Source organism: Oncorhynchus mykiss, chromosome 24 (genome assembly GCF_057628025.1).
Source record: "Oncorhynchus mykiss isolate SJ-2025 chromosome 24, ASM5762802v1, whole genome shotgun sequence".
NCBI classification, from domain to species: domain Eukaryota; kingdom Metazoa; phylum Chordata; class Actinopteri; order Salmoniformes; family Salmonidae; genus Oncorhynchus; species Oncorhynchus mykiss.
Genome location: NC_143045.1, coordinates 24,002,669 through 24,029,214, shown reverse-complemented (window position 1 = coordinate 24,029,214; position 26,546 = coordinate 24,002,669). Strand labels below are relative to the sequence as shown.

The 26,546-nt window shown below is 41.7% G+C and overlaps 1 protein-coding gene and 1 long non-coding RNA gene across 9 annotated transcripts in view; one reads left to right on the top strand and one right to left on the bottom strand.

The window, feature by feature from the left end:
• Nucleotides 1-26,546, top strand: part of LOC110504044 (galactosylgalactosylxylosylprotein 3-beta-glucuronosyltransferase 1) — a 125,423-nt gene that overhangs the window by 92,572 nt on the left and 6,305 nt on the right. For 2 of the 8 annotated variants that reach the window (XM_090218747.1, XM_021582849.3), the window contains exons 3-5: nucleotides 18,165-18,328; nucleotides 23,695-23,837; nucleotides 25,406-25,917. In XM_090218747.1, coding sequence (XP_090074873.1) covers nucleotides 23,726-23,837; nucleotides 25,406-25,917 — 624 coding nt within the window. In that variant the 5' untranslated portion in view covers nucleotides 18,165-18,328; nucleotides 23,695-23,725. Of the gene's footprint in view, nucleotides 1-18,139; nucleotides 18,329-23,694; nucleotides 23,838-25,405; nucleotides 25,918-26,546 lie in introns of all 8 variants that reach the window. The other 6 variants (XM_090218749.1, XM_090218751.1, XM_090218748.1 and 3 more) reach the window with 3 other exon arrangements.
• Nucleotides 19,670-21,574, bottom strand: LOC149972407 (uncharacterized). Its single transcript, XR_016491397.1, has 2 exons — nucleotides 21,390-21,574; nucleotides 19,670-21,032 (listed from the first exon to the last, which is right to left on the bottom strand). It is a non-coding gene; the product is annotated as an uncharacterized LOC149972407 (long non-coding RNA).

Here is a 26,546-nt window from a genome sequence, read left to right as displayed (position 1 = left end):
CTTTGACTGTAATGTTCACTATTGAGTAGCTTGATAGGCCATGCCCATGCCCCCCATCATTCTGCTTTGACTGTACTGTTCACTATTGAGTAGCTTGATAGGCCATGCCCATGCCCCCCATCATTCTGCTTTGACTGTAATGTTCACTATTGAGTAGCTTGATAGGCCATGCCCATGCCCCCCATCATTCTGCTTTGACTGTAATGTTCACTATTGAGTAGCTTGATAGGCCATGCCCATGCCCCCCATCATTCTGCTTTGACTATTCTGTGTTGAAAGAGATACATTCATTTATACTAGCTTTTCATTTAGACTAAAATCAGCAGCTAGACGTGTAAATACAACACACAGCTCTATATCCAGAGTAGCCAATCCAGTGGGTGTATGAAGGTCAACATGTATTCCTGCAGGCTGCATTACCAAATGGAATCACTCTCATATAGTAAGAAAAAGTGTGCAGGAACCAACTAAGCTAGCTCTCTCTCTCTAATTAGCAAAGGCATTCAATGAAATTCCACCACAAAATGTGTTTACTTGAGGGCTGCCTTTGAGTGACAGGTTAAAAGCTAATGACAGCATGTCATACCAACAGTCTCACGAATTATGTAACTAAGAAAACAACAGGGACGTACAGAAATGTTACCCATGTAGACTGGTAAATGATGTGTATGGTGACACACTAATGCAAGTCTACATTGAAATCAATGTCCATTTAAAGCTTATCCCCCTTATAATGGTCGCCATCAATATAGTTGATATTCAGATTCTGAGCAACATTCACAATGTTGTCCAGGCATTTACAATAGCTGCTTAGTGCTATTTGATGTTCATGTTAGACTACCCTGCACTTAAGGTATTACAGTCATTAAATAAACACCATCAGTGTGAGTGTTACTATTTAACAAAGGTTGTTATTAACACAGCCACAGCTATCAGTTTTAGTCTGTTCTGGTATTATTCTCTCTCCTTATCATTCCTCTACCAATTATTTTCAAAGCCCAACAAAAATCATGTGCTGGCTGCCTCAGCCTTGGATGAAATCCCCCTGGTTTAATTAGTGATGATCAGATTCATAATTATACATTTTTCCCCTCCACACAGGCATATACAGTAATTGGGGACTTTGGCTCTTGAGAACGCTTTATGTGAACAATCCATTGTCTCTCCCTCATCAGGGAAACCTAGAGTAGAGCTAGCACTAGCTACCACCAGGCCATGTTGTGGTGTCTGAGAGGAGAGGACAGTGGGGAATGTTGGCATAAACTCCCACTCAGTGTACTAACTTTAATGAACTCATGAATCTATCTAGGAGGCTCTTGGTGCTAACCCTTGGTCCATGTTTATGAGTGGGCCTGGTCTATGGATAGATTCATCATAAATCTGGGTTCCACACTGAACACTGGGACCTTACTAATTTTACTTCAAAATGGTTAATGATTATGTCAATGAACTGAACAAGTGTACAATCTACCGTTCTTCACCAAAAGGTTTGATTCTGATACCCATTACATTTGAAAATGTTCTGTAATATAATTCAGTATAATGCTGGTAGCTCATGAAACGTTTATTTGAGATTCATCTCACATTTTGTAGATGTCATGGAACAAATTATTGCTAAACAAGCTATTCAGCGTGTCCAATGCATGTGGTGTAGAATAGCCATGGATCAGCAGCATACAGCTAGACACGGCGAAATAAGAGCTTGAAAATGCAATACTGTTATTTTAGGACCGAGAATCAGCATTTTAAAAATGAGCTGGTATACAATGTAACTGATGGTGTATTACTGTATCAGACAACTCAAATAAGTGCACAATAAAAAATAAAGGATGGATGAAATGAATACAGTGTTATGTGAATAAAGCCTATGGATATTTTTGTGAAAAGATTCTGCTTGGTTGTACGTCACTGTTCATGCTGCATTATGGTGCTCTGTGAGGACAACGATGGCAAGCAGTATCCCCCATAGAATGTACATGTTCTTTCTGTCCTACGATCTCCAACAAGAGACAGAAGACTTAACCTTTTACTTGTTTTGCTAATCATATTAGGAACGGCCACACATGGGCCCCTTAAGCAATAAGGCCCAAGAGGGTGTGGTATATTGGCCATATAGAGTTGAAGTCGGAAGTTTACATACATTTAGGTTGGAGTCATTAAAACTAGTTTTTCAACCACTACACACATTTCTTGTTAACAAACTATAGTTTTTGGCAAGTCGGTTAGGACATCTACTTTGTGCATGACACAAGTATTTTTTCCAACAATTGTTTACAGAGAGATTATTTCACTTATAATTCACTGTATCACAATTCCAGTGGGTCAGAAGTTCACATACACTAAGTTGACTGTGCCTTTAACTTCTCTAGGGTAGGGGGCAGCATTCGGAATTTTGGATGAAAAGCGTGCCCAAATTAAACTGCCTGCTACTCAGGCCCAGAAGATAGGATATGCATATAGAAAACACTCTAAAGTTTCCAATTGCTCTGCAATTTCACTGGATGCTAGCGTCCCACATACCCTATTAAACAGCTTGGAAAATTCCAGAAAATGATGTCATGCCTTCAGAAGCTTCTGACAGGCTAAGTCACATCATTTGAGTCAATTGGAGGTGTACATGTGGATGTATTTCAAGGCCTACCTACAAACTCAGTGCCTCTTTGCTTGACATCATGGAAAATCAAACGAAAAGACCTCAGAATTTTTTTTTAGACCTCCACATGTCTGGTTCATCCTTGGGAGCAATTTCCAAACGCCTGAAGGTAACACGTTCATCTGTACAAACAATAGTACACAAGTATAAACACCATGGGACCACGCAGCCGTCATACCGCTCAAGAAGGAGACTGTTTGACCATAATGACCATCGTTCTGTTTGGAGGAAAAAGGGGGAGGCTTGCAAGCCAAAAAACACCATCCCAACCGTGAAGCACAGGGGTGGCAGCATCATGTTGTGGGGGTGGCAGCATCATGTTGTGGAGGTGCTTTGCTGCAGGAGGGACTGGTGCACTTCACAAAATAGATGGCATCATGAGGCATGAAAATTATGTGGATGTATTGAAGCAACATCTCAAGACATCAGTCAGGAAGTTAAAGCTTGCTCACAAATGGGTCTTCCAAATGGAAAATGAACCCAAGCATATCAATCACAAAGCCTTGACCTCAATCCTATAGAAAATGTGTGGGCAGAACTGAAAAAGCGTGTACAAGCAAGGAGGCCTACAAACCTGACTCAGTTACAACAGCTCTGTCAGGAGGAATGGGCCAAAATTCACCCAACTTATTGTGGGAAGCTTGTGGAAGGCTACCCGAAACGTTTGACCCAAGTTAAACAATTTAAAGGCCATGCTACCAAATACTAATTGAGTGCATGTAAACTTCTGACCCACTGGGAATGTGATGAAATAAATAAAAGCTGAAATAAATCATTCTCTCTACTATTATTCTGACATTTCACATTCTTAAAATAAAGTGGTAATCCTAACTGACCTAAAACAGGGAATTTTTACTAGGATTAACCTCTCTGGCCAACATCCAGTGAGATTGCAGAGCGCCAAATTCAAATACAGAAATACTCATAATAAATATTCAGAAAAGATACAAGTATTTTACATTGGTTTAAAGATGAACTACTTGTGAATCCAACCATGGTGTCAGATTTAAAAAATGCCTTAAAGTCTCTCTTTATATCCGAAAACCTCTGTTTTGTTCGCGCGTTTTCTTCAGTAATCCACAGGCTCAAATGCAGTCACAACAGGCAGACAAAAAAAATCCAAATTGTGTCTGTAAATTTCATAGAAACATGTCAAACGATGTTTATATTCAATCCTCAGGTTGTTTTTAGCCTGAACAATCGATAAAATTTCAACCGGACAATAACAATAAAATAAAAGGTAAACAAGAAAGGGACTCTCTCTGGTCGCGTGCATGAAAAAGCTATGTGAAACGGCAGCGTCCACTCATTCAGACTGCTCTTACTCCCTCATTGTTTAGAATACAAGCCTGAAACAATTTCTAAAGACTGTTGATATATAGTGGAAGGCATAGGAACTGCAATTTGAGTCCTAAGTCAATGGATACCGTAATGGCATTGAATAGAAAAATAAAAAAAATAAAATGTCCTACTTCCTGAATGGATTTTTCTCAGGTTTTCGGCTGCCAAATCAGGTCTGTTATACTCACAGACATTATTTTTAACAGTTTTGGAAACTTTAGAGTGTTTTCTATCCAAATCTACTAATTATATGCATATCATATCTTCAGAGCCTGAGTAGAAGGCAGTTTAATTTGGGCATGCTTTTCATCCAAAATTCCAAATGCTGCCCCCTTACCCTAGAGAAGTTAAATGACAGGAATTGTGAAAAACTGAGTTTAAATGTATTTGGCTACGGTGTATGTAAACTTCCAACTTTAACTGTAGCACAAATCCCTGAGGGGCCTTATTGTTATTATAAACTGTACCAATGTAATTAGAGAGTAAAAATAAATGTTTTGACTTACCCCTGGTATACGGTCTGATATACCACGGTTGTCAGCCATTCAGGGCTTGAACCTCCCAGTTTATAACATGAGACATGTGATGACCTGATCTTTACCCTTTCGGTTTCAGTCCCCATGGTCCTATGGGACGTCTGTGTTCTTCCTACCCCAGGTGTGAGTGCCTAATCTCGGGTTCAGCCAAAAGAAGTCCCTGGCTGAGCTGTTGCAAATAAATTTGAGAGGAAAGTGGTAGACCGGCTAGCCAAGGCCTGTGGTTATCAGCAGAGAGAAAACCTGCCTTGGAATGGGCACCTAAATCTTTCATCAATGCTGAGGAAGCTGGCCATCAATCAAGTGTAAAGCGCGCTGAAAATGGCTTACTTAACTTTTCCTGAAAATTAAACAGCCATTCTCATCTAAATCAAATGGAAAAGTATACTCCCAGCCGCTCTTTGGAGTGATTAAGTTATTATGCAGCATTAAAGTGGACAGTGCGCTGGTCTCGTGTTAAGCAGAGCGAAGAGTGTAAATCTACATGAGCTGACTTAACAATAGGTGAAAATGAGGCGGTCTTCCATCCCCCCATCCATTAGGCACATTTAGAGATGGATTATCTTTGATTACATGTCAACTTGCCCATATTCCAGGCAGCATAAGCCTACTATAGGGAAATTATCATTCTTATAATAAATTGAAAATTCTTTCTGAATAATGCCTATATTGGGGGAGAAGTATTTCGTCACTTTGTCTTGGTAATATGAAATTCAGAGCATCAGCACAACATCTACCCAGACTTGGTTGGAAAACAAAGTCCTGTTTGAATCTGTCACTCTCTGTGAATCATAGCCATTGGACCAATATGTTGTGGCATTTTTCCTCTGCTCCAAGGGTACTCTATAGGCCCAAGTTGTTTTCTTCCATTTACCTTCATGGCTTCTGGAGATAGAGAAGGATATAAACACAATGGAGGCATCTGAGATGTACAGTTGAAGTCGGAAGTTTACATACACTTAGGTTGGAGTCATTAAAACTTGTTTTTCCACCACTCCACAAATTTCTTGTTAACAAACTATAGTTTTGGCAAGTCGGTTAGGACATCTACTTTGTGCATGACACAAGTCATTTTTCCAACAATTAATTACAGACAGAATATTTCACTGTATCACAATTCCAGTGGGTCTGAAGTTTACATACACTAAGTTGACTGTGCCTTTAAACAGCTTGGAAAATTCCAGAAAATGATGTCATGACTTTAGAAGCTTCTGATAGCCTAATTGACATCATTTGAGTCAATTGGAGGTGTACCTGTGGATGTATTTCAAGGCCTACCTTCACACATTACTGTGCAGCCGTATTCATCGACCTGGCCAAGGCTTTCGACTCTGTCAATCACCACATTCTAATCGGCAGACTGAACAGCCTTGGTTTCTCAAATTACTGCCTTGCCTGGTTCACCAACTACTTCTCTGACAGAGTTCAGTGTGTCAAATCGGGGGGCCTGTTGTCCGGACCTCTGGCAGTCTCTATGGGGGTGCCACAGGGTTCAATTCTCGTGCCGACTCTCTTCTCTGTATACATCAATGATGTTGCTCTTGCTGCTGGTGATTCTCTGATCCACCTCTACGCAGACGACACCATTTTGTATGCTTCTGGCCCTTCCTTGGACACTGTGTTAACTAACCTCCAGACGAGCTGCAATGCCATACAACTCTCCTTCCCTGGCCTCCAATTGCTCTTAAAGGCAAGTAAAACTAAATGCATGCTCTTCAACCGATCACTGTCCACACCTGCCCGCCCGCCCAGCATCGTTACTCTGGTCGGTTCTGACTTAGAATATGTGGACAACTACAAATACCTAGGTGTCTGGTTAGACTGTAAACTCTCCTTCCAGACTCACATTAAGCATCTCCAATCCAAAATTAAATCTAGAATCGGCTTCCTATTTCACAACAAAGCATCCTTCACTCCTGCTGCCAAACATACCCTCGTAAAACTGACCATCCTACCGATCCTCGACTTCGGCGAGGTAATTTACAAAATAGCCTCCAACACTCTACTCAACTAATTGGATGCAGTCTATCACAGTGCCATCCGTTTTGTCACCAAAGCCCCATATACTACCCACCACTGCTACCTGTACGCTCTCGTTGGCTGGCCCACGCTTCACACTCGTCGCCAAACCCACTGGCTTCAGGTCATCTACAAGTCTCTGATAGGTAAGGGCCCGCCTTATCTCAGCTCACTGGTCACCATAGCAGCACCCACCCGTAGCACGCGCTAAAGCAGGTATATCTCTCTAGTCACCCCCAAAGTCAATTCCTCCTTTGGCTGCCTTTCCTTACAGTTCTCTGCTGCCAATGACTGGAATGAATTGCAAAAATCACTGAAGCTTGAGACTCTTACCTCCCTCCACTGGCTTAAAGCACCAGCTGTCTGAGCAGCTCACAGATCACTGCACCTGTACATAGCCCATCTGTAAATAGCCCATCGAACTACCTCATCCCCATACAGTTTTTATTTATTTATCTTGCTCCTTTGCACCCCTGTATCTCTACTTGCACATTCATATTCTGCACATAAATCACTATAGTGTCTACTTGGTATATTGTAATTACTTCACCACCATGGCCTATTTATTGCCTTACCTCCCTTTTCTTACCTCATTTGCACACACTGTATATAGATTTTCTTCAACTGTATTACTGACTGTATGTTTTGTTTATTCCATTCCATAACTCTGTTGTTGTATGTGTCGAACTGCTTTGCTTAATTCTTGGCCAGGTCGCAGTTTTAAATGAGAACTTGTTCTCAACTTGCCTACCTGGCTAAATAAAGGTGAAATAAAAAAATAACAACTCAGTGCCTCTTTGCTTGACATCATGGGAAAATCAAAAGAAATCAGCCAAGACCTCAGAAAGAAAATTGTAGACTTCCACATATCTGGTTCATCCTTGGGAGCAATTTCCAAACGCCGGAAGGTACCAAGTTCATCTATACAAACAATAGTACGCAAGTATAAACACCATGGGATCATGCAGCCGTCATACCGCTTAGAAAGGAGACGCGTTCTGTCTTCTAGAGATGAATGTACTTTGGTGCGAAAAGTGCAAATCAATCCCAGAACAACAGCAAAGGACCTTGTGAAGATGCTGGAGGAAACAGGTACAAAAGTATCTATATCCACAGTAAAACGAGTCCTATATCGACATAACCTGAAAGGCCGCTCAGCAAGGAAGAAGCCACTGCTCCAAAACCGCTATAAAATAGCCAGATTATGGTTTGCAACTGCACATGGGGAAAAAGATTGTACTTTTTGAAGAAATGTCCTATGGTCTGATGAAACAAAAATAGAACTGTTTGGCCATAATGACCATCGTTATGTTTGGAGGAATAAGGGGGAGGCTTGCAAGCCGAAGAACACCATCCCAACCGTGAAGCAAGGGAGTGGCAGAATCATGTTGTGGGGGTGCTTTGCTGCAGGAGGGACTGGTGCACTTCACAAAATAGATGGCATCATGAGGCATAAAAATTATGTGGATATATTGAAGCAACATCTCAAGACATCAGTCAGGAAGTTAAAGCTTGGTCGCAAATGGGTCTTCCAAATGCAAAATGACCCCAAGCATACTTCCAAAGTTGTGGCAAAATGGCTTAAAACCTTTCTGATCTCCCCATCCCGGATCCGGGATCGTGAATACAGACTCAAGCTCATTACCATAACGCAACGTTAACTATTCATGAAAATCGCAAATGAAATGAAATAAATATGCTAGCTCTCAAGCTTAGCCTTTTGTTAACAACACTGTCATCCCAGGTTTTCAAAATATGCTTCTCAACCATTGCAAAACAAGCATTTGTGTAACAGTATTGATGGCTAACGTAGCATTTAGCGTAGCATTTAGCATTAGCATTCAACTGGCAACATTTACACAAAAAAACAGAAAAGCATTCAAATAAAATAATTTACCTTTGAAGAACTTCAGATGTTTTCAATGAGGAGACTCTCAGATAGCAAATGTTCAGTTTTTCCTGAAAGATTATTTGTTTAGGACAAATCGCTCCGTTTTCTGCGTCACGTTTAGCTATGAAAAAACCCCTGTATCCAGGATTGTGTAAATCTATCAGCAAGCTCATTAGCATAACACAACGTTAACTATTCATGAAAATCACAAATGAAATGAAATAAATATGTCATCTCTCAAGCTTAGCCTTTTGTAAACAACACTGTCATCTCAGATTTTCAAAATATGCTTCTCAACCATAGGAAAACAATAATTTGTGTAAAAGTAGCTAGCTAGCGTAGCATTTAGCGTTAGCATTTAGCGTTAGCATTAGCGTTAGCATCCAGCACGCAACATTTCAACAAAAACATAAAAGCCTTCAAATAAAATAATTTACCTTTGAAGAACTTCAGATGTTTTCAATGAGGAGACTCTCAGTTAGATAGCAGATGCTCAGTTTTTCCAAAAAGATTGTTTGTGTATTAGAAATAGCTCCGTTTTGTACATCACATTTGGCTACCAAAAAAACCCGAAAATTCAGTAATCAAAACGCAAACTTTTTTCCAAATTAACTCCATAATATCGACTGAAAACATGGCAAACGTTGTTTAGAATCAATCCTCAAGGTGTTTTTCACATATCTCTTCGATGATATATCGTTCGTGGAAGTGTGCTTTCTCTCCTGAATCCCAGGAGAAAATGCCCGCACCTGAAGATTACGCACAAATTTAGACAAAGGACACCGGGCGGACCCCTGGAAAATGTAGTCTCTTATGGCCAATCTTCCAATGATATGCCTACAAATACGTCACAATGCTGCCGACATCTTGGGGAAACGGCAGAAGGTCTAAGCTTATTCCTGTCGCATTCACAGCCATATAAGGAGACATTAGAAAACAGAGCTTCAGAAATTCTGCTCATTTCCTGTTTAACGTATCATCTTGGTTTCGCCTGTAGAATGAGTTCTGGGGCACTTACAGACAAAATCTTTGCAGATTCTGAAACTTCAGAGTTTTCTTTCCAAAACTGTCAAGAATATGCATAGTCGAGCATCTTTTCGTGACAAAATATCGCGCTTAAAACGGGAACGTTTTTTATCCAAAAATGAAATAGCGCCCCTAGAGATGCAACTGGTTAAGGACAACAAAGTCAAGGTATTGGAGTGGCCATTACAAAGCCTTGACCTGAATCCTATAGAAAATGTGTGGGCAGAACTGAAAAAGTGTGTGCGAGTAAGGAGTCCTACAAACCTGACTCAGTTACACCAGCTCTGTCAGGAGGAATGGGACAAAATTCACCCAACTTATTGTGGAAAGCTTGTGGAAGGCTACCCGAAACGTTTGACCCAGGTTTAAACAATGTAAATGCAATGCTACCAAATACTAATTGAGTGTATGTAAACTTCTGACCCACTGGGAATGCGATGAAAGAAATAAACGCTGAAATAAATCATTCTCTCTAAAATTATTCTGACATTTCACATTCTTAAAATAAAGTGGTGATTCTAACTGACCTAAAACAGGGACTTTTTTTACTAGGATTGAATTTCAGGAATTGTGAAAAACTGAGTTTAAATGTATTTGGCTAAGATTTATGTAAACTTACGACTTCAACTGTATGTACAGTAAACAGAAGGTAAATACAACTTGGTGTGCTTCTGTTCCTTATATTTACTGTAGCTCATTATGTTACAGTATTTATTTGTGTGGAGTGCCTAGATTAAGTTATAACACAAACCCTCATGCTAGTACTGTATGTGCACCCACATGAGCACATTAATGGACACACACACACACACACACACACACACACACACACACACACACAGAAAAGTATGCTCGTTCTTGAATTATGGAACCTATTATTTACAGGAGTTTAATCTATTTTTAATACAGTATATGACCCATCTTGGTTTTCTATAGCTGTATTAATTCTGTCTTCTTCTCTGAATCCAATACAAGCACAATAGAGAACACAATGAAAAGTAGAGACTGTAGAAACCACTCAGCCAGGCTGTCCATTCTTGGTCATTTCTAAAGCAATTAAGGCCGTGTGAATCAATACCTCACAAATCCAGAATTAACATTTAATGACACCTGCAGGCAAAGTACTTTTTTGGTCTGTGACAGGAACATCGATAATGACATATTGCAGCCCCTCTATTAGAAAGTCCCTAAGACGTCATTGAAAACTGTTCCGAATCCTGGCCATTTGGTAGGAGACCAATACATTAATAAGTAGGAGTGAATGATTGGACAGACAAGGACATAATAATACCTCCTCTGTGGCTCTCCAACTGACTAGAGACTACATCAAAATGATGCCCTGGTGAAGTGACTTGGAAAATATGGTATTATTATTCGTATCCCAGAAATACCAAATGGGAGCTAATGGGATGGGAGCAGACGGAGGCCAACGGGAAAAGTCTGAGGAAGGCTCGATTACGAACATGGAATGTTGCCACTTTAGTAACCCTCCAATCGGCAACAGGAATCTACAGTAACTCTCCAAAAGGCAACAGGAGTGTCTGCCATAATGGCTTCATCTACCCTGTCCTTGCAGATACGTAATAATTAGTCATTGAGGGAGGGGAGGGAAGGGTGCTGTTCCCTTTATAAATCAAATCAAAGTTTACTGGTCATGTAATGTTTGTTATTAGCTCCTACCAATGCAGTAAAATGTCAAACAGGTCCGCAATAATAAATAAAAACAATAAAAAAACAGAAAGATCGACAAGAAATGTCGAAACATATCTAATTATCAACCCAAATAATACTGTAACAGTAATCCAAATGCAATCTATAAGTACGTACATCGGATTAATCTACACAAGATATACTAGGAATGATATGTGCGCAGTAGATATATTAGAGTAAGCTATGTCAAGAATCCAGTATGTAAATAAATATGTAGTGTGTATAAACAGTGTAACTAAAATACAATGAACAGTAGTAGAAATATTAGAATGAGCTATGTTGAGAGCACACTACATAATAACACAGTACAAAATGGATAGAATTGTATGAAATTTGCTTCCGGGCCTAAATCCAAAATATAAATAATATACATGTTGAGAATGATTTGTATAGACAGTATGGACAGCATGTGAATAGAAAAGGTGTGTATAGCAGTAGTTACATAGGATGAGCCATGACGAGAATACAGTATACACTGTACATTCAAAGTGGGTAAAACAGCATGTAAAAAATGTGAGTGACCAGTGTACATGACTATGTACATAGGGCAGCGGTCTCAAAGGTGTAGGGTAGAGTACCGGGTTTTAGTCAGCTAGTGACAGTGTCTGAGGTCCAGGGCAGGGTACTGGGCGGAGGCCGGCTAGTGATGACTGTTTAACAGTCTGATGCCAGTGGCATGTATTCATGGATGCAAAGGGAAGCCAGGCTTCCCCCCAAAAATTTGCCAAAAAAAAATACAAAATCAAAAAATATTTTTAATAATAAATTAATAAATGATCTTTCATCATTTTACTACAATTCTTAAGAGGCTGAATGTATCTCACAGGAAAAAGCATCCGAGCGAGAGAAACAACGCCCCTACAAAATTAGCCAATCAGTGTTGAGCTAAACTGAGCAAGCTCAACTGTGAATGGTCCTGGCGCACCAAAAAAAAGTGAGTTTTGATTTGGCGTCACTCCTATCAAATCCCATTGAAAGCGTACGTCACTGACAGAAAAACTTGAATTGTTGCATCTGGTTGTTGTTGTTGTCCTCTGGTGGCTAGCCAGCCAGCTAGCCAAATTTGTCCCTTTCCTAAATTAGCCATGGATGGAGATAGGTATTTGGACTTGTGGTTTTATGTAAATCTCCGTATCTGCCAATGATTATAACGGCGATTCTAATCCAACCATTAATTCATACATTGTTGTGCCCCTGGCGTGAGAGGATGGAAGTTCAATATGTGGCTAGATGTAGAGCCAGAAGGCTAATGTTAACTAGCTAACGCTGCCCATGAATGGAAGTTAGGCTAGCGAGCAAGCATTTTAGCCAGGTATCCTAGGACAACAAAATATTTAAAGCGTGTACTGTATGACAGAGTGATAGACCGTTTTGTCAACATGAAAGAGAGGAGGATGGCGTTGCTGTTTCTCAACAAGTATGTTGAGTTAAGATGTTTTTCTACTTGCACGAACGTGCACACACACGCACAGAAATCAGAACCATCCATGGACAGCCACAACATATTTAGCTTACGTTGATCGGACTAAATCGTTTTTGGTATCTTTTAGTTATCACTGTATACGACTAAGTAGAGATAATTTGATGATGTTGAAATGTGCTGGAATAGTGGAGACAGCTCCTGTTTTCTTTACGACTTGTGGTAACTCTCTGTGGTTCTAAATCAATAGTTGCTTATTTGTCCGAAACATAATGTCGGAAACATAACCTTGCTTGACCATGCTGTAGATCATGCTGTAGGTCATGTAACTGTCTGTTACTGTACATGCAATATGCTTTGTGGACTTCACTGGACAGAGGTTGATATTCGGTTTTGTGATTAAACAAAAGGTGTGGTTGAATTTATTCTGCCACTGTGTCTTCTCATTGTCTCGGCCTTTAGGCTTATCTATCACGGTCAAAAGGCATATGAATTAACAGGTTATAGAGCAAACAATGCAATTATCACAACACATAGGTTCAGGGCAGGGTACTGACCAGAGGCCGGCTAGTGGTGATTGTTGATTGATAACAGTCTTGTGGTATATTGTGACATCCATGTCTCCGGTCTATATGAGAGTGTAAAAGGGGTGAGAGATGAGAACGATATGTAAGACTACTGTTTAGTCTGCCTGGTATTGATCTGGGAATAATATTTAGTCTGCCTGGTATTGAGCTGGGACTACTATTTAGTCTGCCTGGTATTGAGCTTGGGCTACTATTTAGTCTGCCTGGTATTGAGCTTGGACTACTATTTAGTCTGCCTGGTATTGAGCTGGGACTACTATTTAGTCTGCCTGGTATTGAGCTGGGACTACTATTTAGTCTGCCTGGTATTGAGCTTGGACTACTATTTAGTCTGCCTGGTATTGAGCTTGGACTACTATTTAGTCTGCCTGGTATTGAGCTGGGACTACTATTTAGTCTGCCTGGTATTGAGCTGGGACTACTATTTAGTCTGCCTGGTATTGAGCTTGGACTACTATTTAGTCTGCCTGGTATTGAGCTTGGACTACTATTTAGTCTGCTTGGTATTGAGCTGTGACTACTATTTAGTCTACCTGGTATTAAGCTGGGACTACCATTTATTCTACCTGGTATTGAGCTGGGACTACCATTTAGTCTTCCTGGTATTGAGCTCAGAAATTGGCATTGAGAGACATGCCGAGATTAGACTCCAGAGTTTTCACGTTTCTCATATCAACAGATGGGAATTTGGGAATGTTCTGACATGATTTTTCTAAGGATTTCTTGATGGTTAAGACCATAGCTTCATCATATTCAATTAAGATTTATAACATAAGACTGTAGAGAGAAGATGAAGGTTGTCAGGACGCATCTGTTTTCTAGTTGTCTTTGAAAAAGAAAAAATGGAGTGAAATGTTGACAACTTGTTGTGTTGCACAATGTCCAGATTCTGTTAATCTTATTCTGGTCCATCACAATGTGTTGAGCTGTGGAAAGGGAAGGTGTTCTTGCAGCTCTCCCATTGAGAAACATATACCCTACATCACTGTGTTTTGTGAGCATGGATTCAGTGACAATAGCAGCAAGCATGGATATTTTTTTTCTTCTTCAATACATTGAAGTATTATCCATCGGTTCCACTTCTAGTCAGTCCATTCAAAATAGTGTTCATGATTGTCATCCTTCCATCTGATTGGTCTGAATTCTCAGAAGACATTCTTCAATTTGAGGAGAGATTGTTTAGAAATCTTGTGCACATCGAGCATATACACCCCTAAGCATATACACCCCCTACCATATAAACCCCCTACCAAGAATACACACACACCCTACCAAGCATATACACACCCCTACCAAGCATATACACACCCCCTACCAAGCACATACACACCCCCTACCAAGCACATACACCCCCTACCAAACATATACACCCACTACCCCCTACCAAGCATATACACACCCTACCATATACACTCCCTACCATAAACACTCCCTATCAAGCATATACACACCCCTACCAAGCATATACACACCCCCTACCAAGCACATACACACCCCCTACCAAGCACATACACCCCCTACCAAACATATACACCCACTACCCCCTACCAAGCATATACACACCCTACCATATACACTCCCTACCATAAACACTCCCTATCAAGCATATATATACACACTAGAGGTCGACCGATTAATCGGAATGGACGATTAATTAGGGCCGATTTCAAGATTTCATAACAATCGGAAATCGGTATTTTTGGAAGCCGATTTGCCGATTTAAAAAAATAAAAATATTATACCTTTATTTAACTAGGCAAGTGAGTTAAGAACACATTCTTATTTTCAATGATGGCCTAGGAACAGTGGGTTAACTGCCTGTTCAGGGGCAGAACGACTACACATGGTTGATGATATTACTAGATATTATCTAGCGTGTCCTGCGTTGCATATAATCTGACTAAGCATACAAGTATCTAAGTATCTGACTGAGCGGTGGTAGGCAGAAGCAGGCGTGTAAACATTCATTCAAACAGCACTTTTGTGCGTTTTGTCAGCAGCTCTTCCTTGTGCATCAAGCATTGCGCTGTTTATGACTTCAGGCCTATCAACTCCCGAGATGAGGCTGTTGTAACTGAAGTGAAATGGCTGGCTAGTTAGCGCGTGCTAATAGAGTTTCAAACGTCACTCGCTCTGAGCCTTCTAGTGGTTGTTCCCCTTGCTCTGCATGGGTAACGCTGCTTCGATGGTGGCTGTTGTTGTTGTGTTGCTGGTTCGAGCCCAGGGAGGAGCGAGGAGAGGGACGGAAGCTATACTGTTACACTGGCAATACTAAAGTGCCTATAAGAACATCCAATAGTCAAAGGTTAATGAAATACAAATGGTATAGAGGGAAATAGTCCTATAATTCCTATAATAACTACAACCTAAAACTTCTTACCTGGGAATATTGAAGACTCATGTTAAAAGGAACCACCAGCTTTCATATGTTCTCATGTTCTGAGCAAGGAACTGAAACGTTAGCTTTCTGACATAGCACATATTGCACTTTTCCTTTCTTCTCCAACACTTTGTTTTTCCATTATTTAAACCAAATTGAACATGTTTCATTATTTACTTGAGGCTCAATTGATTGTAATGATGTATTATATTAAGTTAAAATAAGTATTCATTCAGTATTGTTGTAATTGTCGTTATTACAAATAAAATAAAATAAAAATCGGCCGATTAATCGGTATCAGCCTTTTTGGTCCTCCAATTATCTGTATCGGTATCAGCGTTGAAAAATCATAATCGGTCGACCTCTAATACACACCCTATCATATACACACCCTACAAAGAAAATACACACCCTACCATATACACACCCTACCACATACACTCCCTACCATTAACACTCCCTACCAAGCATATACACCCCCTACCATAAACAACCTGTTCTTTGCATTAACACCCTACCAATCATATACACCCCTTACAATATACACACCCTACGAAGCATATACACCCCCTACCACATACACCTTCTACCAAGCATATACACCCCCTACCATATACACTTTATATCAAGCATATACACTCCCTACCATATACACCCCCAACCAAGCACATACACGCCCCACCAAGCACATACACGCCCCACAAAGCACATACACCACCTACCAAGCACATGCACCCTTACCAAGCACATACACGCCCCACCAGGCACATACACGCCCCACCAATCACATACACTCCCTACAAGGCACATGCACCCTCTATCAAGCATATACACCCTCTACCAAGCACATACACCCTCTACAAAGCATATATACCCTCTACCAAGTATATACACCCTCTACCAAGCATATACACACCCTACCATATACACACCCTACCAAGAAAATACACTCCCTATCATATACACAACCTTCCAAGCATACACACCCCCTACCATATATACCTTCTACCAAGCATATACACCCCCTACCATATTCGCTCCATATCAAGCATATAAACTCCCTATCAAGCATATACACTCCCTACCATATACACATCCCACGAAGCACATATACCCCCCACCAAGCACATACACGCCCTACCAAGCACATACACCCCCTACCAAGCACACACACGTCCCAGCAAGCACTTACACTACCTATAAAGCACATACACCCTTTACCAAGCATATACTCCCTCTACCAAGCACATAACCCTCCACCAAGCATATACTCCCTCTACCAAGCATATACACCCTCTGCCAAGCATATACACTCCCTACCAAGCATATACACCCTCTACCAAGCATATACATCCTCTACCAAGCATACACACTCCCTACCAAGCATATACACTCCCTACCAAGCATAAACACCCCCTACCAAGCATATACACTCCCTACCACATACACCTTCTACCAAGCATATACACCCCCTACCATATACACTCCCTATCAAGTATATACACTCCCTATCAAGCATATACATTCCCTACCATATACACTCTCTACCAAGCATATACACACACCTTACCAAGCATATACACCCCCTACCAAGCATATACCCTCCCTACCAAGCATATACACACCCGACCATATACTCACCCTATCAAGCATATACACCCCCTACCATATACACTCCCTACCAAATTACCAGGTCAGAGGCAATTTGCATTCATACGATGCCTTAATAAGACTGGGCCCCTGCTGTTCTCTCTAAAAATAAAATAAACATCTTTGCAGTTAATTTGATCTTTCATCACAAACGTCTAAAAATATACACCCAGTCGCATCTGCAGCCGACCAATATTTGAGCTGCAGCCTACACAGACAACCTGGCTCAGTTTAGCGTTCCATGGCATTCATTCATTCATTTGTCATTCATTCATTCCCATGATTTTAGATGAGATAGGATGCTAATTGTTTCATAACAGCACCAGACTCTTATCAAGTGACAAGGCTGTATGCGTTTCTCCCAGTCTCCACATCTTAGGGAGAAATGGAAACAACCTGTCACTGCCACATATACCTCCCGTAAACAGGACCCACTGCGCACAGACATCAGTTCAATGTTTAGTTTTAATTTACATTTGATTGAGTTGTCAAGTAACCTGAATTCAACATGAAATCAATAAAAAAATGTCACCATGTCATTGGATTTAGGTTAAAATGCCCTTTTGTTGATGACTTTTTACAAATCCAATACGTTTTCCATGTTGACTCAATGTCATCACATCGATTTTTTGGGTTGAAATGACATGGAAACAACGTTCATTCAACCAATTTTTGCCAAGTGGAGAATGACGTTGATTGGAGTTCTGTACTATAGTCTTCTGCTGCGCCTGCTCTTGAACAGTAGTTCTGTGATGGTTGAGACAGGGATATTACATTGTGGATGCACATACAGCTGAGGTAGATTGATTGGCAACCTTGTCAGTACAGTTATTGATGCCTAGAGTTGGTCTGAATGGCATCCTAATGTGACTGATGTCATGTCTTCCTATAACGTGACTGACGGATGACGTCATGCGGTGACTAAGCCCTGGCCAGTTGTCTTCCATCCAGGTCTCAGGGTGGTGTTTCCTGGCTGTACGAGGAGGAGGCATGGCTTGCTGAGATGTCTTGGACGATCACACCACTCTGCTCGACGTGCTGCTGCTGTGCGGGCCTGGCTCCTCCAGCTGCACCACTGCATCACTGATGGTGCCATGATCCAGCTCTAACTGTGGGTGAGGAATCATAGTAATTTACCATAATCATCAACATGTTCTGCACAATACATTACAGCCATTGTTGTTATATGGCCATAGGTCTGTTCATGACAGGCTTTAATGAAAGCAAAATACCACAGTCTCACCGCATAGATTCCTTCCACAGCACAAACACATTGATCCATCAGTCTCATCAAACACTGATATTCCAAGGCAATGAAATGTGCATATGCAAAAATTATTAAATGATTTGTTCCAGATAGTGCCTGTCTGTATACCACAGGAGTCGTGTGGCACCTTAATTGGGGAGGATGGGCTCGTGGTAATTGCTGGAGCAGCAGAATTAGTGGAACGTATCAAATACATCAAACACATGGTTTCCATACAGTTTTAGATACTCAGGCAGCACAATGGCAATTTCCACTGAGGACTTTCCTGTCTACTCTCCACTGAGGCAGGAGAAAACTGCCCTTTCACACGGGTGTGATCGTTCTAGTGGTCCCTGAAGCGTACGATCACACCCCTTGTGATTAGAACGCTCGTTTAGAACGGCCAGTTTCGAATGACGCAACAATCAGCCTTTGAGCTGGCCACACTTTTTTTCAGAAACTATTTACACAAACACAGAACTTACAAAGTTATGTCCAGAATGTGAGCAGTTTATTTTTGGATGCAATGTTCCGATATTCACAGAAGTATATATAGCATAACACAATCATCCTAACCGGAAAAATGTAGGCTATTTGTCCTAGCGCTAGCTGAGGAAATATTGACCCAACACAAGCAGTCATATTTTCTAACTCTCGGCTGATATAAACTACAATATGAATTAGCTAATAGCAATTACTATGTATAATTAATCACATCACAGGTGAGCTCAACATTGATCGAAATATATCCGACGATTAGTTTCAGCGCGCAGCCATGCATTTTTTCCTCACAGAAACCGAAGATAATAAGAGAAGACGAGATGAGTTTGGTCTGTTTATAGTATGCATGTTGAAGGGGTGTGTCATCTACCGTGGTTCACATCCCACCATTAATTTCCGGAAGTCCTCAAAAAATTCGTGAACTCTTACTCACCTCATTTTGTTATAACATCTTTGGTCAAATAGCCGTGAAACCCAGAATGCATTGTATGTCAACAAACATGGCTACACAGCTGTAATTAGTTTAGCTCATCATAATCAGGACAACCTTCAAAAAAATATTTTACACACATAATATGTGCAAAAAATATTTTACACACATAATATGTGCCCATTACAATCTGTGTAAGAATCGGAATGCATGAATTGTCACCAAGAATTGAAAACACGTGAATAAAACCGTAAATACACAAATAATTGCCACACAACATTTTCTGATAGTGATTTATTGATACAAGTGGCGCGTTCCGGAAGTCAATCCATATCCTCCCACTCTGCGCCATTCAGTGTTGTTGTTTATGTATGTAGCTAGTGAGCTAAGCTGTAGCATTAGCAATGTCTTTCAAAAGGAGACAACTCACAAATGTGGGAATTCTGGAGATTTTTTAAAATTCTGACAATGAGTCTGAAAGTCAGGAATCAGATTCTGACAGTGAGGAGCTGCCCCCCAACCTTGTAGCCATTGAGAAACCTGAATCTGAATTTCCCTTGTCCACTGACGAAGTACCAGGTCCCTTTGAAGATGCTGGTGGTGATGGAGGCAGACCGACAGTGGATGAAGTACAGGAGTTCTGTGGTAGCTGGAAGGTCACCAGTCATTTCACCCCTCCTGGCCCTGCTGTTTGCTTTGACGAGTCCCAGTCTGGAGTGCAACGCCCCTTGCCATTTCCAACTGAGGCAGAGTGCTTCAAGTTGTTTCTGACAGAGGAGCTGGTGGGAAACATAGTAGAGGAGACCAATCGCTATTCCTTGGAGCTACAGGAGATGAGAGAGCCAGGAGTGAGGGGGAAACTCGCTAAATGGGTGACAACCACAATTAGCGAAATGTATACCTTCCTGGTGACAGTCCTCCTCATGGGGATAGTAAAGAAGAACTCTAAGAGAATACTGGAGCACAGATCCTATGTTTGCAACTCCCTTCTTTGCCACCCTCTTTTCCCAAGACCGCTTCCTAGTTCTGCTGCGATGCCTGCATTTCGTCAACAATGCTACTAAGTCACACGTTATACAAAATAAGAAATGTTCTCATCAGCCTGACATCAGCGTTTGGTCGGGTCTTTGTGCCATACAAGGACCTATGCATTGATGAGTCCCTGATGTTATGGAAAGGTAGGCTGGCGTTCTGTCAATATATTTCCTCCAAAAGGCACAGGTTTGGAGTCAAGTTCCTTGTCATGTGCGACGTGAAGACAGGATTTGTCCAGGATATTATAGTTTACACAGGGTCCACCACTGACATCAAACATTATGAGGAGCTTGGGGTGTCCGGGTCCGTGGTGATGACCATGCTGGCTCCTTATCTCGGCAAGGGACACACTTTGTATGTGGACAATTGGTATAGCAGTCCCACACTCTTCCAGCATCTGATCTCCAACAGCACAGGGGCCTGTGGCACAGTCGTGTCGAACAGGAAGGGGATGCTGGCATTCGGATGCAGGAAGATGCAGAGAGGGGAGGTGGAGTTCCAGGAGAACGGTCAACAGCTGGCAGTAAAGTGGCATGACAAACGAGACGTCCATGTCCTCTCCACTGTCCATACAGCAACCATGTCGGCCACAGGGAAGGTGGACCACCTGACGGGAGAGAGAAAGATCAAACCAGATTGTGTGCTTGATTATAACCTCAAAATGGGGGCCATGGATAAGGCGGACATGATAAACAGCTTTGTGGAATGCACTAGGAAAACGACCAAGTGGTATAAGAAGATATTTTTCCATCTGATCGACACTGCTGCCCTCAATGGTCACATAATTCACCGCCAACTAACAGGTGAGATGATTACTGAACAAGGTATTTTTGTAACTGGATGTACAGTTCACATACGCATTATGCAATTATAGTGACAATATCTCACCCACCTACCCACTGCCTCATCATCCTCTAACTTTCCTCATTCTCCCCACTCCCTCATAGGTAAAGTAATTACCTACCAAAAATACAGCGATAACCTCATGAGAGCTGCTGGAGGAGCACCACACTCCTCGGCGCCCAACCACTGGGGGTCGTCCTGCTGTAGACAATCCCCTACGCCTCACTGCACGGCATTTTCCCTGCAAAGTCCCTCAAACTGCTGCTCATGGTAGTTGCACACGGAGGCACTGCAAAGTCTGCCTGTCTGGCGCCAGGAGACGTAAGCAGAGGAAGATGACAAAGATGGCAGTGTTTAGCTTGTGATACACCTCTATGTATTTCACCATGCTTTGAGGAGTATCACATGCTCAAGCATTATTGAGCATATCTGCAGCAAAAAGTGACTGACTGACCTAACAGGTGACCTGCCATGATACTATGCCTTTAGAGATGGGGGTGGAAATGCAGTTGTTGTTCAGTCACTGCATGGATATTAAATATGGGTTATGCATATTCCGTTTTTTGTCCTCTAGTAAAACAAGTTGTTGAACCAACTACCAATATTGCAATAAAATAGATGACTATTACATATTGGCATATGTGTTTTCTTGATGTGTTTTCATCCAGTACAACTGTTAAGTTGTACGTTAGCATACGTTAGCATACAAAAGCTGTCATTCTGTACGTTAGCATACAAAAGCTGTCATTCTTCAGCTCCAAAGATGTCCAGCTCTAGTTATGATATTGGCAAATAATGTTTGTGGTTTCTGAAAGTACAGAATAAAGAATAATTATTAATTAGAATACAATATAAGGATATCGCAATACAACAATACTACAAAGAAGTAACATGCTATAAAAAAAATAGTTTATTGCATTGACAAAAATCACAGATTTGAGTTATAACAGTAAGAGGGGCAAGGCAGGGCAGAACAGAGCTATGTTGAATAGACCAAATAAACAAACCATGGTCATATTTTTATCTAGGCAAATCATTTAAGAACAAACTATTATTTACAATGATGGCCTACACCGGCCAAACTCGGACAACGCAGCCAGGATTTGAACCAGGGTGTCTGTAGTGACTGAGATGCAGTGCCATAGACCGCTGCGCCACTTGGGAGTCATAAGTACAGGGTAGCTTCAAAATACAACACAATAGTTCTCTGACGCAACTAGCATTGTTTTACAGAGCAAATAGAATAATGTAGCTACGTAAGCACGATTGACTATAATATATAAAGGCTATAAAATGTGTAACGTTACCTCACGTGTCCGCGGTTATAAGACATATATTATGATCCATACATACAGTGAGCTACAGCAGAAACGGCATACGGAAACTATTATAACGTAACAAGGCACTTACTTTGATAGAAACGCTGCCTAAATTTGAACCAGGGAGTCTGTAGTGACGCCTCTAGCACTGATGCGCGGTGCCTTTGACCGCTGCACCACTTGGGAGTCATAAGGCCACACAGCTTCAAAATACAACACAAGATAATACTTCTCTGACGCAATTAGCATTGTTTTACAGAGCTAATAGACGAATGTAGCTACATAAGCACGATTGACTATAACACCATAAAGGTTATGAAATGAGTAACGTTACCTCACGTGTCCGCGGTTATAAAGAATATACACAAATATATTATGCTCCATACATACAGTACGCTACAATATAAATGTGGAATGGAAAATGTGAACACGTGTGCAGATCCTGTTCTGACGGGAGATGAGCAAATGTTTGCAGACGTGAACTGCACACACAATTGGGAAGTGCTTGGGGAATTTTGTCCGTGTCAGAAATGTCCCAAAAATGTAATTGTCCGCAAAAGTAAAAATGACTATTTTTATGTGAATGAATGAGGAGGCGGAACACACCTAAATTGAAACTGTTTTTATAAAATAAAAACTTGTTAGAAAATCATTTGAAATTGAAACAGCCTATAAATATAAACAGGCTGCGTGCTTTAGTTGGAGGGCAGCGCGGGTAAAATGTACTGTTTACGTATCAATCACATTCTGGAATGGAGAGAACATTCTAACATCACGTGCATAAAAAACTCACGCGCTGGGGTGACCGTTAGAGATATTTGGAACTGACGCATGAAAGGGTCTTCTTGACCCATTTCTTTATCAGTGGAAGGCTTTTATGGGGCTTATGTCTTTTGCCTGACAGGATGTGTATAAATTGAGTATTTCTACGCCTGGAAGATAAACAGAATTGATGTGGTATTTTGTTGCTGTGCTAAAAGACTGTCCCCTTCCTCATGGTAAAATAAGTTAGTGGTTCTCTCAGCCAAGCCACCACATCTTGTAGAGTGGATCATTTAGCTAGCGGCCCTTGTTGACATGTTTGTCGCTCCTCCTCTCTCCCGGCAGGTAATGACGAGACATAAAACCAATCCTGGAGATGCCGAAGAGAAGAGACATTCTTGCCATCGTGTTGATAGTGTTACCGTGGACTCTGCTCATCACCGTTTGGCACCAAAGTGCAATCGCTCCGCTGCTCGCCATCCGCAAGGGTACATACTCAATCCTCCACTTTCTCATATGTCCTCTGTTGCATTCAATAGCCAATGTATACAATCCAATTCAATCACATGCCCAGTCACAGAACATAATGGTACAGTACATACAGTACAACACATGCCTTCCACAGGGTCTGTTACAGTGGTGGTGGTGGTGTGCATCATCAGATTGTAATATAGGTCAATTGTCAGTTAAGGCTATCCAAAAATGAACTTCTTGGTAAGTGTCCTTTGATTCGCACAGTCCCATCCGCAGCTTGTGCTTGGAGTAAAGCTAATTTACACGCAGCATATGGTCTTCAGCAGTCATTCAGCTAATATATTTAGCAGTTAAACTGTAGAAGACTTTTCAAATCAAAAGGAGACTAGATTCATTTCAAATGGCCTTTAATCAGCATCTGAAATAGTAATAATCATAATAATCGCTGCTCCCTAAAAGCTCCCAGGCAGGCTTTATAGAATCTCCTGAGTTGGTGTTTATGTGGCTCCCACATACTGTTCACAAGCCTGAGACGTTATCACACACTCACATTATGAACCCCCCTCTCCATAAATGTGACTCCAAGTGACCTTAATAAACCAACAGTCTGATATGTCAAGTACAGTCCTCTGTCTAGTGAACAGAACCATATTAATAGGCCCAATGCATCTGTTTGTTTTTATCTCAATATCACATCACTGTGATTGTTTTCAAATAAAATGGTCCAAAATAAACAAAAATAGCTTCTTAGCAAACAGCAATTTCTCAATCAAGAATTTTGCTAGGACTGTCTGGGAGTGGTCTGAGTGAGGGGCCTAATTATTCCAACCTCAGTGTGGAAATATACATAAAACAGAAAAATAATGTTTGGGACTTCACTGGGCCTTTAAGGTGACCGTAAATCAATAGCGTGTTTTGACTCCTTCCATTTGGCATCCATGTGAAATGTAAGATGTAAAATAGGCAGGTCTCCACAAATCAACTGGAGCCTTTCCTTTGTTTTGTCTTAAGAGTAGCAGGGATTTGCCAGAATGCTTTTTGTCAGCCACCGCAGAACATCTGGCCCTCAGGAGATTGTGTGAATCTGCTGTGTGATGTAGAAATATCATGTTTCTGTCTGAGGTGAAAACCTCCTCTCTAACTGAGCACTGATAAAGACTGCCTTGAACTATGGAACAATGTGGAGAAATGAGAAATGAACTACCTTAATGATCCAATAATGATATTAGATCCATCATAGAGGGCTATGGGTGCCACATAATCATAGCTCCACTACTGGAATAGACCCTGTCCCTGCCATGGCTGTTCCAGCTGAATGAGTAGGGGCAGCCAGGGGAGCCGCTGCCCTAACCAAACTGTAGCCATGTTGTCCGCTCACTTCACGCTGCCTGCTTTCACTCTTTGCTGCCTGTCACCACCTAGTAAAAGAAAAAAGATCTTTATCATACCAGAGAGGCTTGCAGTACATCGGCACTGACTCTCAGGTACTTGCCTCTTGGATTGTGCCACTTGAGATTATTCAGTGGGAAACCCCTCCCCCGGGGCGTGCTAATGCCTTATATGTCTTCCTGTTCCCCTGCAGATGACGGAGCCGACGGAGGACGGAGGGACGTGGGCCAGGCCAGCGACTCTAAGGAGTACTGCTCCTCTGATAAGGACATAGTTGAGGTGGTGAGGACGGAGTACGTGTACACACGGCCGCCACCATGGTCCGACGTGCTGCCCACCATCCACATCATCACCCCAACCTACAGTCGCCCGGTCCAGAAGGCAGAGCTGACGCGGCTGGCCAACACCTTCCTCCACGTGGCCAACCTGCACTGGATCCTGGTGGAGGACTCTCAGAGAAGGACCCCGCTGGTCACACGCATGCTCAGGGAAACGGGCCTCAACTACACCCACCTGAACGTGGAGACTCCCAGGAACTATAAGCTGCGTGGGGACACGCGGGACCCCAGGATCCCCCGGGGCACCATGCAGAGGAACCTGGCGCTGCGCTGGCTCAGAGAGACCTTCAATTCCAACAGCAGCCAGGCGGGCATTGTCTACTTCGCTGATGACGACAACACCTATAGCCTGGAGCTATTTGAGGAGGTCAGTCCAGGCCTGGGGCTCAGTGGCATCTCATTGCCACGTCTGGTCCACTATATTCCCTTTAGTAACACTGAACACAATGGTAGTGGGGAGTTTACAGCAAATAATTTAAGAATTAATCACATTTATTTTAATTTGGAACAATTTTTGCACATTGAATGATGGCTACTTCTACTCCTAGTAGTAATAGATTGTGGTTATTGCCTGAAGTATTTTGATTCCCATTACCAACAACAGTGGTCCAAGGATAAGTTTGAACTTGGTAATTAGTGCCTCAGGCCATCCATTTTGACTCAAGACACATTGGCTTGGCTTGAATGGATGCTGTTGGGACCTGGGGCATTAGCCTCAGGTCTTGTTAGTGTGAACGGGGCAGGTTGTAAATGATGCGCTCTGTATCGATGGGCCTGTCATTGCCTGATTTCCAGGGAAAGGTAGAGTGCTCTCCCTCTCCCTAGTAGCCCTCCATCACTTACACCCAGCACCAGCACTCTTTATAGGGGAGAGTAACGACCTATTGGGCTGAGCTTGAGCTAGCTGCCTTTGGGCTGACCGATAGAGAGAGTCAGTGAGAAACCACTCAGACCCAACTGACAGAGCAGTAAATATCGGACCATTCTCATAGACCT